This window comes from Rhamphochromis sp. 'chilingali' (assembly GCF_963969265.1).
Source record: "Rhamphochromis sp. 'chilingali' genome assembly, chromosome: 7".
NCBI lineage: Eukaryota > Metazoa > Chordata > Actinopteri > Cichliformes > Cichlidae > Rhamphochromis > Rhamphochromis sp. 'chilingali'.
The window spans coordinates 38430013-38447966 of NC_137934.1; the positions used below are offsets into that span (position 1 = coordinate 38430013).

The 17954-nt window shown below is 42.2% G+C and overlaps 1 protein-coding gene across 11 annotated transcripts in view; it reads right to left on the reverse strand.

The window, feature by feature from the left end:
• The window catches only part of nav3 (neuron navigator 3), a 403657-nt gene that overhangs the window by 72489 nt on the left and 313214 nt on the right, over positions 1–17954 (reverse strand). For 10 of the 11 annotated variants that reach the window (XM_080886470.1, XM_080886471.1, XM_080886472.1 and 7 more), the window contains 3 exons: positions 15472–15614; positions 8568–9672; positions 5551–5666 (listed from right to left, as the gene is read on the reverse strand). In XM_080886470.1, coding sequence (XP_080742596.1) covers positions 5551–5666; positions 8568–9672; positions 15472–15614 — 1364 coding nt within the window. Of the gene's footprint in view, positions 1–2027; positions 3363–5550; positions 5667–8567; positions 9673–15471; positions 15615–17954 lie in introns of those variants that run through there. The other variant, XM_080886464.1, reaches the window with a different exon arrangement.

Here is a 17954-nt window from a genome sequence, read left to right on the forward strand (position 1 = left end):
CTTTCAAGGTCCATTTTCAAGCTTTTCCAGCACATTACAAAAAAAAACAGAATGCATATTTCACTTCGCATCGCCTCAGTAAGACCAAAATAATAAGTCTACACATCAGATATTGATGCCTCTTTCCTATGTGACACAAGAAATAGGAGACAGATGTTTGTTTGTTTTTTTAAAGTTCATTCATTCAAAACTAACTGTAAGATGTTTAACTACATTGCTTTCTGTATTATTGTTAAAGTTTTAAATGATCACCTTTAACGTGTTTATTCTAATAAAATCATGTCCAGTATGACAGGCATGGAGAACAGCACTGACTGGGAGAGGCTTTGAACAGATGACATACTCAGTTCAATTCAGCATATAAGACTTCATCTGCCTTAAATAAAAAGTGAGCCTTAAAGTATGAAATACTCATATACAAAAACACATCAAAATTTGTCTTAGTGGCTGATAGTGCCCGACAGGTCTCATGTGAGCTTGAAGCCATTATGAATTTAAGTTGTTTAATGTGTAGGTTCTCACGATAAACAGATTCAAACAGTCACACATTGAAACAGACTGACACGTAGAGGTGCAAGGCAGCCCAGGCGGAGAAATTTTGCTTTTATACTTTGTGACAATCTGATAAGAAAACTATTCAATCAAATAGTTATTTGTGGTTACAGTTTCTAGCACTTTTAAGCACCAAATCCAAAATCCAAGCACTTTTCAAACCTTGAAAAGGCAATATTAAAATCCAAACATTTTCAAGGATTTCAAGCACCCCTACAAACCCTGTGTATGAAGTTGATGATTGTTAAAATAAAAAATAAAATGTTAACAATTACTTGGTTGCTCCTAAATCTACGACATGAGTATATACAGAAAAGTTTGACATGGTATGCAAAAGAAAAAAATAAAGAAATACACAAACAAAAAGTTTCATAATTGTCAGTTTCATAATTTCAGATTCAAAACTAACATTTTCTTTGATTGACTCATATCACTTGTCAGAAATCCTTCTTAATGACTCCTGTGTTTCTCTCACGTTAAAGCCAAGTTTGTGCACATCGTTCCACATGGGAAGATGGCAGATGGTGTGTACACTGGAAAATTTGACATATATTAACAGAGCTGGTGCCAAGGTATAGCACAGTACCAGGTTAGACTCCATCATCTGAGATTTACATTAAACCACTTAAAGCTGCATGCTCAACAAAGTGCCTCATTTGCAGACTGTGACAGAGTGAATGCAGGTGAAAAATAGGATGTGTAATATCTAGGAAATAAACTACTGCTGCTGTGCAGATCTTTTAGGTGAGAATGCAACATATCTGTGAGTGTAAAGGTATGGACTACAGGAAGCAAAGTGTTCTTCTAGAGCATGTTCTTGCAAAACAATGCCTTAACCCTTTAAGACCTACCATAGAACCAAGTCCACCAGAGCTTGTCTTTATATTTTTACATGCTGTGGAGCCATTTTTGGGAGCATTTCAAGTTGCTATACACCAATACAACCGTTATAGCCCAAATTTTAATAATATGTATGCATTAAGTCAATAATAACTACAAAAATTTAAATTCGTTTTTGGTTTCTTTTTTACATATATTTCTAGTTAGAGAAATGCAAGAGGCTTATCCCTCAAAACTGTAAATACAAAAAGGTTGCACAAAACAGTTTCCAACAACAGGAAATTTATTTTAAGTGTCTTCATAGCTTTATTATTGAGATACAGGTGAGATGATTTTTATATACTGCAGGAAAAACGAAAATAAATACTATAATGCAAATTTGCAAAAAAAACAGCAAATGCCATCTATTCAGAGAAGGACAGCTTGACTCATCATGAAGGTTATGAAAATAACCATCCTATCAGAGCTACTTTGCTTCTCAGTTTGTTTCTTTAAAAAGCAAGATTTTAAATGAATAGAAATTGTTTTTTAAAGCTGCTGATTGACGTGTGTGATCACGTGTGTAATATGTAATAAAAAAAACAACACTTTTAAAGTCCTTTCTAGGCTTTATATGAGAATGAATGCTCACTTACGTGGGCGAGGCTGTGCGTGCAGCACCTGCTCCAGGTCACCCAGCATGGTGAGGATCACCTCCTTATCAAGCTGAGCTGTTCCTTCACGAGGACCTCCCTCAGAAACCTCCTCCTCCGCCCAATATCCGCCATCTTTCTCCCTGCCTCCCTGTTTCCCACCTCCCTTGTCTGCTGCTGCCACCTCCTCATCGGACCGCCCCCTGCTGACCTCTTCATCTGTTCCTGCCACCTCTCTGGACCTCCGCTGTGCCTCAATCCTCGGGTGGCCACTGTATGATGCCCGCTGTGGCCGCCCTCCTGCTGCTGTGCATCGCCAAGGGACTGGAATGAGAGAATGCTCTGACTGAGAGAGCACTTTAGTGAGGGAGAGCGACAGAGATCGAGCTCTGGTGCCCCTTACACCTCCGCCTCTTGTGACCACATCCTTCCTGGGGCTTCCCTGCAGACTGCCTCCTGCCCGTTGTGTGGAAGATGAGTACAATGAAGAGTTTTGAGGTTGGGAAAGGCGAGACGGCGGCAGCTCGTCGAGCTCAAAGGTGTAAACCTGCTGTTCGCCATCACTGAGCAGGGTCAGGTTAGTAAGCGAGCGCTGCTTGATCCGCAGGTTGAGGTTGTCAGGGAGAGGCTGCGGAGGCCGTCGAGCTGGGCTGCCGCCCTGATAAACCGAGAACTCCGCTCCTCTCTTCATCCTCTCTCCTTTTCAACTAACCTCTTTACCGCTGGCAGCTCAGAGACTGAAACTATACATGCAAGTGGATCTACCTGTGCATGGCACTCTGTTTCACATCTTGACTGCACTAAAACTGAGAAAGCAGATGGAAGCAAGGAGCGCAAAGAAAGCAGAGGAAGCATAAGAGATGGAGCCCCAGGTCCTGCGTCTCCCGACTGATGTCCAGGCTTCAGTGGGCTGGAGGGAAAGCGAGCAGAGGGAGTAGAATGGAGAGAAAACCACCTTCTCAGGCATGTAGGTAAAATCCAGATCCATCATTAAGCCAGCCCATGGTCATGGTCAGGCGCTGAGCCAGACACAAACATTCATTTCTTCCACTCCTTCCCTGTCCGCATGCTGTCTCTCTGTCTTCTTGGCTCCTTTCTCCTGCTTCACCACAGTCAGGGGCGTGGATGAACGACTCGCTACATCTCTCGCTCCTCACACATTCTCTCTTCCTCTTGCGCTCTCTTTATCTTTTCCCCCTATTAAATGGCAGTGTCTTTTCATTCACTCTTTTCTATCTCCCCCTACCTTCTGTCTCTCCTTTAATTACCACCTGACAGCTACGCTCCTCCTGCCTCCTCTCTGACGGTTCCTCTCTCCTCACAGCGGAGAGTGAACGGTGGTGAAGCCGGCAAATGGGCTCACATAGCTCTCGGAGCGCCTGCATCTCTCTCTCTCGCTCTCTCACTCACTCTCTCCTTTCTCACATTCTCTCCCCCCTCTGTGTTTATCACCCTCTCTTTCACCTAATCTCTCTCTTTCTGTTCTGCTCTTACTAGCCCTCTTCCTGTATGCCTCCCTTCCCCCTCTTTCTCAGTGTCTCGCCATCTCTCTCCCTCACAATGTGACAATGAGTTGCTTGGACAGTGCACCTGTAAGCTTGCAGCCCCCGCTGCACCACTCTGACCACCCAAACTTAATTAAATGCTATCTTGAGGAGCTAAAGCAGCAAGCCTGCAGCTTATCGCGAATCAACAATGAGATCACCGAGCCAACATATTCCCATCAATCACTGGGAGCATTATTAGCACTGTCTCTATTAGTCACAGCTGTCTACCACAGCATTCTCTAATCGTGACTACTAACTGCTGGAGGACCCTGGAAGCAGTTGCCTCAGAAAACATAATCAAGGTGATCCTAATCATCATGCCCTATGAGGTACTTCATCGCAAACTGATGTTTTATCATGAATAAAAGATGAACAGATGAAGACAAATAAACGGTGACACTTTCAAGCTCAAGCTTAACTCAACGTATGAATGAAGAGTTTATATAGAGTGCTGCTTTGATGTTTTAAAACTGGTCTTACTGACACTGGTTCAGTCTGTATATGTAAATGTATATGAGAAGTCTTGTCATGTGGCATTTGTGGTATGCATACACTTGAATTTCCTTCTCAGAGACTCATTCCTGTCTCTCTACTGAAGAGCAGGAAGAATGAAGACTGCAATGACCATGAAGCGAGTGACATTAAAAAGCAAGTGTTTGCAATGGACCCCAAACAAAGAGAACGGTCAGCACCGCAGTCTAATTTTATCCTTGAAATCACGGGCTTTGGAAAAGCCGCGACCAAAGCAAAATGTCTGGAATGTTGCTGCCGACATGACATCCCCAAACCTATAATCACATGCTGTTGTTTGTGTATGCTGGTCTTCTGGCTTCACTTTGAACTTGACGTCTGAATTAAGAAGTTTGATTTTAAATGAAGACATCACCATCTGAATCAAGTGACCTGTTCTAAAATGGAAAACCCAAAAAGTCTCAAAGGATCCTCTGCGATAAAATCAGTGATGAAAAGATTATGACGCTAAAGAAAAAGGAGAGAGGACACATCTACCACAGATGTAACCTCTGAACTGAAGGCAGACCAAAGAGCTATAAAGGACGAAAGAGCTGTCACAGTGACCTCTTCATTTGGAACTGGTAAAATGCAACTGAAACAAAGAGATTTGTCTGTGCCAGCAGTTTGTGTTTTGATGGTCTGGTGCCTGCTTTAACCTCTCATCCTTCTCCTGTCTGGGCTTTTGTGGTTAGAAACTCCTTTAAAACTGGTCAAATGTCCCTCAGTCCTGAACTCTCAGATGCAGAAAAACGCCACAGTACTGTAATTCCAAAATGAAGACAACCTACAGCTCCACTTTATGTGTGTATATGTGTTATGTGTGAAGCTTTACATACAGCCATACCGATCTTGTCAATGTTTTTGATAAATACTTGGAGACTGGCAATGATAAACCATGTACATGTATGTATCATGGTGACTGGTGGTGGTGCAGCAATGCGATTATATCAGCTGGTGGCAGCCTGGGGCGAAGTAAACATAGCTGCAGATGCTCCCCGTGTCCAGCTGTCACTGCTGACCTTTTCCTTTCCCTACATGAAACCAGCCCAGAACAGGAACCCTCCCAGTAAGTACAAACAGACTCACTTTAGCACATTCACACACCAGCTGCATAATACCAGTACACTGAGTTGGCCACAGCAGCAGCTTTCAAAAGGCTCTCTGATCCTGCAGCTACTTTTCCACCTATACTCCATTAACCTCGTCTCTGACAAATATCAGTGTGGACAGCTAATCCATATTGTACCAAGAATCTCTACCTAAGCTAACACATTTTGTTCCAATCGTTTAATGAAGGAAAATGTCATTTTAAATCAGTTCCTTTAGCATGTAGCAGACCACTGCAGTAGAATTATTTATCTACAGGGACAGATCATAATGCACAGATACTTATGCACATTCTCACACCCACACTGAGAAATATCCTCCAAGCGGAGCCCACATCTGTGTGGTGACCTGGTGCATACCTGATATCTCCTCCAGGCACTGTTTGGCTGTCTTGCTGTAGACTAGCTCTCCCTTGGTGGGGCTGAGGCAGGGGTCGGCTGGGGCCACCATGGTGCAGTCATTTTCTGAGAATGTCCTAAAGGCACAAAGAACAAATAACACACAGCAGTTAAGAAGATAGGTTTATCAGATATTTCAGTCTAACCTGAATTAAAGGCACTGCAGTCATGGAGGGATGGATTTAACTAAATTTGCTGTGTGCTTCCTCTCCACCAGCCTGAGCTACCTCACACTGTTTGTTTGCCGATTTAAAGAAACAAAGGTGGAGTCCAACACTCCTCATAAGATAACAGTCTTACATGTACATACAAACTTTGAACAATGAAAATGCCACAAAACCATGCAAAAACAGACTAAAGGCACAGAACGACACAGTTATACAGCTGACACGCAAACCCAACAGAAAGCCCTCTCACGCAGGAACACACAAACAGTGAAACACATACAAACTAACACTTTAAACCACACACAAAATCCCGAAATGCACACAGTAAAACTGCATTACAAACTGAGAAAACAAAAAACAGGCAGGCAGAGAACTAAGCACAAGCTACTGAACACCATGCATTTCTTCCAATACATACACACGCGCGCAGACACACACCAGGGACGACCACCACCTGCAGAGCTGCAGATAAAAATTGGCTTCCAATTGTGACAACAGCATTCGCCTGTGACTTCAGTTCATGTGAAAAAGCTTTTCTTCTTCCTGCAAGCTTCCCTCACCTCAGTGGATTCACAAAGACGGAGACACAGATATTCACTACCATTGCTGTATGGCACAGTATCACCCAAAAAATAAGAGAATAGATATGGGGGGGGGGTGCGCAGTAATAAGATATTTGACTCTGCTGCTTTAAAAAAGAAGATTTACTGCTGGTCATGTAAAGAAATGTGATTGAAGCTGCGGAACTTTGAAAAAAAATATTAACTGCACCAACAATTTTTGTATTTTTAATCGCCCCCTGTAAAAATTGTCCGGTCAACCTAGGTTATGGAAGCATAGGATGAGAACGGGCATTGCAAACTACATTTCTCTGTGGTGCAACTGTGAGTGCATGAGAAAGAGAATGGGAAAAAAATTATTTCTGCACACAAAAGTGGTCTGTTAAGCTTGGAAGATACAACAACTTTAAGTGGGCAGGGAGAAAGAATCCAAATGAGACAAGGATGCCTAATTGTGGCAAAAATGCTGGCAGCACAGGAGGGGGCCTTTATGCATGGTGACGGCTTTGGATGAGGAAGAACATGAAGATGGAAGCCGCAGATATATGAACGGAAGGATATATCTTAGAACACAGCAAAAAGGTTAAGATCTGCACATGAACTGTTCCTCGAGAATTTTATTCAACACCGAGTATAGTCTGAGACACATTATTACGTAATATGTGTAAAAGATGGGATAGCACGGCAGTGGGGCATTGAGCATTCTCCAGGGTGTACGCCGTCTCTTGCCCTCTACAAGAAGAACTGGATAAGCAGAAGAAAATGGATGGATGGATGGCCTACAATTTCATACCTACTATTATGTAAAAAAGCACAGGTGACTTTCACTGTAACACTTTTGGAGGGGGCCAGCGTTAACACCACAGATATTCTGACAACCCATTAACTCTGCATGTCTGTTGTTTCTAATGATAAACAAATTAAAACACTCCAATGTATCTCTCTTGTACCCTCCAGATTCAATTCAATTCAATGTTATTTATACAGCGCCAAATCACAACAACAGTCGCCTCAAGGCGCTTTATATTGTAAGGTAGACCCTACAATAATACATACAGAGAAAAACCCAACAATCATATGACCCCCTATGAGCAAGCACTTTGGCGACAGTGGGAAGGAAAAACTCCCTTTTAACAGGCAGAACCAGGCTCAGTGAGGGGCGGCCATCTGCCGTGACCGGTTGGGGTGAGAGAAGGAAGACAGGACAAAAGACATGCTGTGGAAGAGAGCCAGAGATTAATAACAAGTACGATTCACTTCTTGCAAAGTTAATTGTTGCAGATGCAAAGTTGATAAAGTGCCCCCCCCCCCCAAAAAAAAGAGACTTTCTTAACAACTGAGAGATATATATAGGAGCAGCTGCGACGGATGCCAAATTTGAACTTTCTAGTTCCAATTACTGACCAAGATGGCAAGAAACAGTGAGTAGAAGTCCAAGCTTTAAAATGTTCTCTCAGAAAACTCTGGGTAACATCACAGATGGTCCATCCACTTCTACTACACTCAATGCTTCTGTTTACTTTTTGCTCACTGAGTAGGCTGCCTGTGTTTTCACACTTTAAGTTTTAGTTCCCTGCTTCAGAGCTGACTATCACTCATTATCTCCTCAGGACTGATAGCCGCAGAAGCTCACTAAATGTGTGGGATTAAAGGAATGCTAATGCTCGAAAGAGGCACTGCTGAATGTGGCAGAGCTGACTGTGCGCTGCAGAGGAGGTAGTTCAGAGAGAGAGAGAAAGGGTGAAGGATTTAGTCTTGTTTAATGGGATTCCTAACTCCCTTTCTCTCCTAACACAAAGCCATCCTAGAGACTATTTTTTTTCTTTGGGATTTACCCACTTCCTGCACCTCTGATTGCTGTAACATCATGAAACCATGTGCCAGATGCATGCCTCTAACAACACTGGCTGAATGAGGAGAAGGGGAATGAGTTCTTGAACACTGCCAATGTCTGGATGCTCACATCAAAGATGAAACCCAGACAGTTAAATAATAGGCTTTGGCAAGCAGCAGGGAGTGGATGTTAATTTGTTCAGTGATGCCTGTGAAGGGATGTGGAGGCGAGAGCAAGACGCACAGTGGGGAGGCTCCAGCTGATCACTGGGAGAACTCCAAGATCTCATGGGGTGTGTGAATGACTGTAAGCATGTGCGAATGTGTGCAGGCAAAAAACGGGTCAACAGGTTGCTCTCGCTGGGTGTCCTTTGAGTAATGACGATAGGACAAATAAACACACACACACGCGCCTCACCTGTACATGAAGGGGGCCACAGTAGCTGTATTAGGATGGTTGTGCTGCTGCTGCTGGGGAAGCTGAACTACTCCATTTCCTCCTGGTGTTCCTCCCCCTCCCCCACTTCCTCCCACAGTGGACGCAGACAGGGCTGAGGTGCTGGTGGACGAGGTCATGCTGGTCCGTTTGCCCTCTGAGCCCCCTACGGAGCGTTGGATATAGAAACTCCCACTTTGCCCCCCTTTGGTTAGCTTGGCCCTCTCTCCCTCTCCTCCCCGTATATTTCCGCTGCTGTTTAAGGCGGCCTGGTTTTGGGCCTGGGACTGACTTTGCGGCTTTGCTGATGATGCTAAGGGACCTTTAAGTCCTGGCTTTGGGATGCCGCTTGAAGCTGAGGGGGTGCCACCATCTTTCTTCCCTGACGATGACTTCCCTCCTTTTGGGATGAGGCTGGCAATTTTTGAGGACTTCTTTGTGGACTCGGGAAATGTGTCGCGCTCCTCTTTTGGGGGAGAGCTGTCCTTACAGGACTTCCCAGACTTGCTCTTGTCCTCCTTGTCTTTGGAGGAGACTTGAGACCTGCTACCACTGGCGGACGCCTTTGAATAAGAAGAGGGTGAAGATGAGGACGTTTTGCTTGGTGCGGTGAGGGACGATGCAGGGGTCTTTGTAGCCATTTGTTTGGCTGTAGCACTGCTACTAACACTGCTGCACGCTGACCCTGTAGGCGTCAATCCATCTTCACCATACTCTGATAGGTCATCTTCCTCCTGCAAAGCCATCTCCACCACAGATGGTGATGCTCTTGAAGCTGATCGGGGGTTAATCAGCCGAAATTTCTCCAGCATTGACCTCTGAGGCAGTGCAACACTTGACCCTACTTTTGACCCATCCCCTTCTGGGGCTTGCGGTGATGGGGTGGTAGAAGGGGAGTGTGTAGGGCTTGCCAGCATGGATGAAGTTGCGCTGTGCTTAAGATTCATGGACTTGCTGCGCCAGGACTTGCCAGCTGTGGGGGATGGGATGGCAGAGGCCAGCTGCTGCCCGCTGAGGCTGGTGGGAACCATGCCACCAACACCACTTCCATTCATCCCACTAGGTACTGGGATGCCTCTCACAGCCTCTGAACAAAGAGAGTAGAGAGAAAGAAAAATACAGGATGATGATTAAAAGGGATATCTGGTTAATTACAGTTTTTGATGTACAAATTTGCAATTTCAAATAACCAATTGATAAGCTGCAACAAGTTATTACTAATCTTTCTGTGATGAGATTGGTTGGAATGATTTTCCCATTGAGATGTTGCACAGAATTGATTACAAAAAGGAGGATTAGTCATGTATGCTGCATTACGCTACCTGTAAAGTGTTAGGTTTCCCCAAATTTTATTGCAGTTTGATAATTAAATGCAATTTTCCTATTTTATTTTATTTTTTTTACTTTTTATCATAGTCATTTATCAACAAGTTATTAGCTAAAATGCTACACTTCCGCAGGCTTCCTGGATTTATTTGACAAGAAAAACTAGTTCAGAATACTCAGCTGACTCCCTGCTGACTTCCTTTGTGGTTTTACACACATTCAGCAAAAAATAGTTAACTCTTACATTATTTGGGGAAAATTACAAAAATAAAACCCCAGAGCTTATTCTCAGGTGACAGGATATCAACAGCGAGTTGAGTTAAAAGAAAAGACTTCATGTTTATTACAACACCGGTGTCTTACAAGGAGTTTGCATTCAACAGTGTTTTACCTTCTTGTTACAATTCTTTGTAACCTGTAACCGCATGTATACATGTATATAACAGACTTATAAAGGACAGGCTATCATGTTATGGTAGTGACAAACAAATTCTCACCATCATAAATAATAAAGGAGAATTTCCTGAAAGGAAGCCATTCAATTAAAATATTGACCTTTTCTGGAAAAGATCCACCTCCCAATGAGTAAAACAACAAATGAAAGTTTGAGAAGCTTTTTTTTATTTACTCTGCAGCTTCATTCCCTGAACATTTTTTATTTTGGGATATTCATATTCTGCATTTCTTTTTTCCTCTTTCTACTTTCATCCACACAGCTGGAATTATACTGCATACAGCTATATGAAAGATAAATAACTACCTTTCACAGATCATCAACACCTGTGTATCTCTTTTATACATAAACATTATCCCAGACCTCACAAGTATAGCATTTGCGTTAGGTATGCACATGAACACAACTTCACCTCCCCATGAACACAAGTTTGAGTTACTTTCTAACTGAAAGAGACAAATAGCGGGGAAAAAGTATCAGCAGAATTATGATAGGGTAAGTAGAGAGAGGCGACAGAGTGACAGCATGAAGTTATGCTCCATTAGACTGAGTGTCTGTCTGTCTGGCTGTCACTCAGCACAGTGAGCAGGGTTCAGCTGGCTGTGAGTCACCCCCACTCTGCAGTTTAAAGCCTCCTCAGGCAGGCAGAGGAGGGGGGCTCAGATTGAGCTGTGGCTGGGGCCGAAACACTTTAACCGGCTTATGCTTCTGACAACATCCTGTAAAACCTTTAAACATGCCTGAAAACACCTCAGTGCATTCGGCACAATGTGTCAGGCTGTAAAGTGTCAGGCCCTCCTTTATATAATATTGTTTAAACTGTAATTTAGGAAATGGCTGTAAGATACCTGATAATGGTTTGGCCACACTTTGAAGGCTTTAAAAGTGACTGACTAGAGCAGGGGTAGGGGACTCCAGGCCTCGAGAACTGGTGTCCTGCAGGTTTTAGAGCTCACCCTGGGTCAACACACTGAAATCAAATGATTAGTTCGTTACCAGGCCTCTGGAGAACTGCAAGACATGTTGAGGAAGTCATTTAGCCATTTGAATCAGCTGTGTTGGATCACAGGACACATCCAAAACCTGCAGGACACCGGCCCTCGAGGCCTGGAGTTCCCTACCCCTGGACTAGAGCAAAAATCTGTTGGCTTCACATTAGTTAAGGATTGATTTGGATAACCATATAATAATGTGACAAGCAACTGACAACTGGAGACATTTTTAGCCAATAACAATTTTTTAATATTAGAATGATTGTAACAAGTTAAATAAATAAAGGAGTGTCTGCTAGGGTGTAAGTCTAAGTGGAACTGCAGTTATATGTGTTGTTGTAGCCAATCTATGTTAAAATAAAATAATTTTTTAACATGTGTTAAAGTGTATGGATCTGTTCTGAATGTGCTGGTGGGTTTGTGTGAAAGGATATCTGTACAACAACAAAATCAGTTTAAAGTCAATTAAAAAGGATAATGAACTGGCAGCCCCCCTCTTTTTCTACCATGAATAGGTTTAAAAGCTGAGATAAGTCACAATACCAAAGTTTCAAATCTCAGATGAGACCAAAAGAGCTAAATATGGATTGAAGACTTATCAGTTAAATGCTGGTGCAAAGAAAAAACATTTGCAGCTCCAGTAGCATAGCTGTTGTTTTGAGCGTGTGTCTTCCTGGCAAAGTCCTGGAGTTTATTCTTATGCTTATTCCTGCAACACTTATTGTTGCAGGAATACGCACAAAGGCATTTAGACTTTGCAAGGTATTAAATGGCTGTCTGTGGGAATAGTTTGTCAGCATGATAGCTTCCTAAGTGTGGAGTAATAAAACTTTACAGGTGATGAGATGAAAACGAGAGCCAGGTTAAAATATGTGTAATCAGATCCATTAGTCCCAAGTTCAACAAATATGTACTAATTACTTGTGTCTGCAACTAATAGTAATATATTACTTTATAGTTACTGTGTACTTATGAGTCTGAATATGAATATGTTGATAGCTGGTCCTATGTGGTCCCATCACAAGACTGTCTCAAGATGGTCATTTCTTGTCCAGGCAGTCATGTGGCACAGGCATAAACGTTGATTACAGCATACATTGTGAGTGTGTGTGTGTGTGTGTGTGTGTGTGTGTGTGTGTGTGTGTGTGTGTGTGTGTGTGTGAGACCACTATGCTGGCCCCCATCTTTTGAGATAAGTGAATGACTTTTACATATCTGATAAATCTGACTGCGAATGAAAGAGATGGCGAGCATTTGTGTGAGTCTGCCTGCGGTGTGTGTCTCTGCTTGTGTGTCCAGTCAATTAACCCTGTCTTCAGAGATTCCCCTTCCCTCCTCCCCGCTCATCACTTCCCCACCCCAGAGGCAGTTTCACAGCACCACCACACTTTTCACCGTGCAGTGACTTGCTGTTGCCGTGGCAACAGACTCTTATTTTCCTTTTTTGCCTCAGCGACCACGGAATTAAATGCCACTTTGTCTGGGTGGCGGTGGACCCTCTGCTAACAAATACAAACACACACACAAAGTCAGAAGCACACATGCCCCTGACTCATGTATGTACTGACAAACCCTTCTGTTTACCACACAGTTAAAGACTGAAATTCACCTGGTGTGAGTTTCTACACACTGGCCACACTCCAGTTTAACACATTTGAACTTGCTCTGCTTCCCACTTCACATCACTGTGAGTAAGACAAATTATCGGCTTAAGGAAACCAGCACCTTCTCCACTCTGGAGTACTGGAGTTTCACAGCTGCTTCTTTATCTTCTTTCTGACACACAAACAGAAGTATTTCTGAAGTATTTGTTGTGCATACATTTTTTGCAAATCCTTACTAAAACAGTATGACAATGTAGTTTGAAAATATATGAAGGATGTTTCTCCTGTTTCGTCTTTCCCTTTTCATGTGTCTGCTGTTACAAATGCCCATACCAATAGATGGCAAACAGATAAAATCAAATAATATATTGACCTGGCCATTGGAGCTTATTGGCTCTGATAAAAAAAATATAGAAACAAACTAGAACGCTAGTTTTAAGTAAACCCTGCCCCTTTTATAGATCAGACAAGTCGACATCATGTACAAAAAACTGCCATGTGTAATCTCCATAATCTTAAATGGCTGTAGTACTAACAGGTGGAAACTATGCAAAAAGGAGGAAAATGTGATAAGTTTTTCTTAAATAATATTAAAACACTTTCAAACTCATTTGTGCAGTGGCCTGGCTTCATTATTAAAATGAAAATAAAGAAATTATGCATAATAATATCAAATAAATAAGAAAATGAAATCTGTAAAAATTGTTAGAGGTTGGGATGAACATTACAGCATTGTCTGCTCAGAGCTGAATACTATATTTGTACTTGTTTCCATTAGGAATCTGAATTTGCACAGTCACAATTAGAAAAGATGAAAAGATTTCACATTAAACGAGAACATGTCCTATAAGGGGTGAATGTAAGTAGCTGTAAGAGAGGAGGGGAAAAAGCTTGTGGCAGACACTTCCTGTATCTGTTTATGTGCCTTTTGATTTCTCTGCTACCTGTTTTTGGCCAGAAGGATCCGACTGCATAGCTGACATTTCCTCAACAATTGATCCCCCCTCCACTTTTTGGTTTGTCTATTTTATTTTAAACCAAAACACCTTTTCCATCTCCCCTGCAGTGAAGCACCAGTCCTACCGGCTTATCTCTCCAAACTGAGGCTTTGTCTTTTGGCAAGACTCCACTGGAAAAAGACACATTTGCCCTTTAATACCCTGCGTATCATTTTCAGGAGAAAAAGGGGAAAATGTTACTGAAACCTTTGAAACTGTGACGTAACTAATAACCATAATAAACCTAAAAAAAAACCTGACATTTAAACCCAATTATAACTAAAAGCACATTAAGACTAATGTGAAATGTCAGTTTCTCAAGAACTTGTTATTCCCCGTTTTTAGCAATTTTCAGTTACGATTGATCACATACTATCTTTCCATCCTTCTGTGTTATCTTTCACCTCCCTCTTCCACTGAAGAATCTGAAGTTTCAGACAGAAACTGGAAGGGTGAGTGCACATGTGAACTTTTAGGATGAAAAGGAAGACAGAGAGAAATGCAGCAAGCGTTTGCTGCAGGCATTTCACTGCTATCTCTGTTGGGTGCCATTCACTGTGTCTCTCCTCCACTACATCACCATCTACTGATCCTTTGCACTGTTTTCCTCAATGACTGTGCAGTGCTTTAAGAATAAATGCTGGCTGTCTTTTGTTAGAAAACATTTTTGCCAAAGTAAAAGGTTTGTTAATATACCTTCAGGAGTGGCGTTATTATTATGATGATGCTGAGGCATGAGAACATGTTTTAATTACTGGCATTGTGTTAGCCAATAACTCATAAGAATTCTTATGAATGAGCCATGACAAAATCTTAAAGCTATTATAAAGTGATCGAACGAGCCAACAGTAAAGAATTGTGTAATTAACACATTACGAATGGATATATTTACTCTTCACAGCAGAATGTGGCCATTAACACAACAAGGACTTTTCAGTAATTACTTTTCTGTTAAATAAAATGCCACACACTCACTCTTGGCCTCTGTAAGACCCTTTTCTCAAAAACATTACTCTTATTAGCTTGATCGTACTTGACAAAGCGGTTTCCTGGATTCACCCCCTGCTCATTTCTCAAGCAGCTCTATTCGTGCTGTGAATATTTTCACCACCTCCACTTAATGGTATCTATTCCAACTCAGTTGGAATGAAGAGCAGTGGATGATTCAGCAGACCAGTTAAGACTAGTGACATCAGCCTGTCTGACTTGTGTGAGTGGTGCCATCAAGTGGTTGGGATGAGGAATGGAAAATCACTGCCTCTACCTACTGCAGGAGTAGGCAACTCCAGGCCTCGAGAGCCAGTGTCCTGCAGGTTTTAGATCTCACCCAGGGTGATTAGTTCGTTACCAGGCCTCTGGAGAACTTCAAGACATGTTGAGGAGGTCATTTAGCAATTTGAATCAGCTGTGTTGGATCAAGGACACATCTAAAACCTGCAGGACACCAGCCCTTGAGGCCTGGGGTTGCCTACCCCTGACCCCATAGTCAAACTCTGTAAACACACTCTTTACCTCTATCGTTGCCACTGGCATACTGAAGAGGCTTGCTCTTGTCAATGCTGTTGAAGCTCTGGCTCCGACGGTTGAGGTTGGATGAGCCTGGGCTCCTGGAGGCCCCGCTGCCCGCAGCAGGTACTCTGGAGGGCCCTGGTAACCTGCAGGAGAGGTAGAACAATGATAAGTAAGATGACTGCACATTAACTCCAACCCAAAAAAGTCAAGGAAAGGTGGTTTATTTATAACAGGGGATACTTTAAAATCAACAGTCCTTTGTCAGTAATAACTTTCATCCAGTCATTCTGGAGTTCAAATGTGCAAAAGTCACCCTTCTTGTTTCAGGGAACAGCAGAATTACAGAATAACACCAAGGTACTAAAATGACCACCCCTTCCAGAACATCAAGCTCAAGCACGGCTTAACTAACTGATGACATCTCACATTAGCTTCACCTAAAGCACACGGAGATTTGGTGTCCCGTCACTTCCACTGAAAGCGCCTTTAAAGTATGCACTGTTACCTTTAACTGTTAGGCCTCGACTAGACACAATAACAGATGAGATACACATTGAGATTTAAAAATCTACAAATATTGGTATATTTTCTCACAAATAACCAGCCCTGGATTCAGTATGTGTCAGTGTGTAAGATGAAGAGAGATCAGAAGTCTTTGTTTCATCTTGGGCTAAGGAGGGAGGATAAAAGAAAAACTGTGTGTTCAGGTGCACATGTGCTGAGAGTCTGTGTCATGACAGGCTGATTGAAAGCTCAGAGCTGATCAGAGCTACTGTAAAGCCACGCGTGATATAAATATTTCCTTCGCTTCAAACGATCATAAAAAGGAACTACAGTCACATCTACCAGGGGGGTTTGTGTTTTCAGTCAGTCTACTTTTGAAACACACTTTTGCATCATTTCTTTCTGTTGACACAGTCAAAGCTGCCAGTGTCAAATGGTGATTTGCCATGCTGCAGCTGGAGGAGTTTCACAACTCCCAGAAGCGTGTTAAAAAGAAGAATCTCATCAAAAACCTGTTGTACAGTAACGTTATGCTGCATTTTTTATGTGGTGTGCCAGATGCATTCATACATCTGTTTGTTAGCACGTTTCTTCAAAAACACATTTAGCAGCTGGTTCAAAGATTTTGACAAGCTGGATCTATTTCTGCTGTAACTCAACATGATTTTTCCGTTTTTGGTGCCTTGGTTTCTCCCACAGATGCTTTACACTGTTTTCATGTTGAAACAATATCAAAATGCAGGTTTGAAAAAGGGCAGAGATAGCTCAAAACCTTAAAAAACGTTTATGGAACTTTGAAAAAAACAACTTCTGGTGAAATAGAAAATGTATAAGTCAAGATCTTCTCAGAGAGAGAGAGAAAACGCTGGACTGTAACAACTTGATGTCTCTGCATGAACTTTGCCATGACCTTAAAGATAATTGATTTGCTATGCTGAATATGTCGCTTGTCTGTATCGCAGATGGAGCCGAGATGTCGGAGGGAAACGTAATTTAGGCTCTGAATTGTGCAGTGGTGAAAAGCCCTCTGGGGGAAAAACATATTTCATATATTCCATTTCATATATTCCATTCTGTGTTTAAGGCTTTCATGAAAATAAACAAATGAAAGGACAGATTGACATCTAGCATGGATAACAAACCTCCTGACTACTAAGAAATCTCTTCCGCCACTGCTTTCGGTACTCTTCTATTTCTCTGCCACATGGGCCAACTATGATACACTTCATAGGAAACACAAAGTGCAGTTCTCTCTCACTCAATATGCTTTAGTTGAGAAAAAACATTATTTTGATTTTAAACACTGAATTTCAGTGTTCGGAGCATCAGTTAACTGCAAAGCAATTCACCACCAACAAAAAACAATCAGTGACCAAATCAATACGAGTAGAGTTTGATCAAGGAACAACAAAGTTTTCTCAGTCCTTTATTTCCCTAAAGTATCACTCTAAGACTTTAAAATGAGGGTGAGTAACAGAGCCAAATTAAAAGCTGCTGACTGCCCTCCTGACACGCGTGAATCTGCAACAACTGAGGACAAGCTCACACTGACAGTCCAAAACACTAAGCGGGTAAAATACGCGTCCCATCTCGTGGCACACGATGCTATCGTTTTAATTCTGACTGACACAGGTATGAAGGTTTTATGCACAAATTTATCTTGGAATTATAAGACAGAAAATCTCATCTAGGGGATTTATTTACTCATCTGCATCTGAACTTCAAGTTTAACTCTGGAAAATGTGTGAATCGCTGACAAATCTAAAATTATTTCACACATTATGCAAAAGACTGGCTCCCACCTAGTCTTTTTTTCACTGCACAGGATCAATTTCCTTTATGTCTGAAAACATGCCATGGCATCGATGCAGAAATTCGCCGTATCAACCAAATCGCCTGGATGAAGGTCTTATTAAAAAAATAGCTGCTGAAAAAACTGCTTCCAGTGCATCATTAAATATCACTGGAGCAGGACTGTT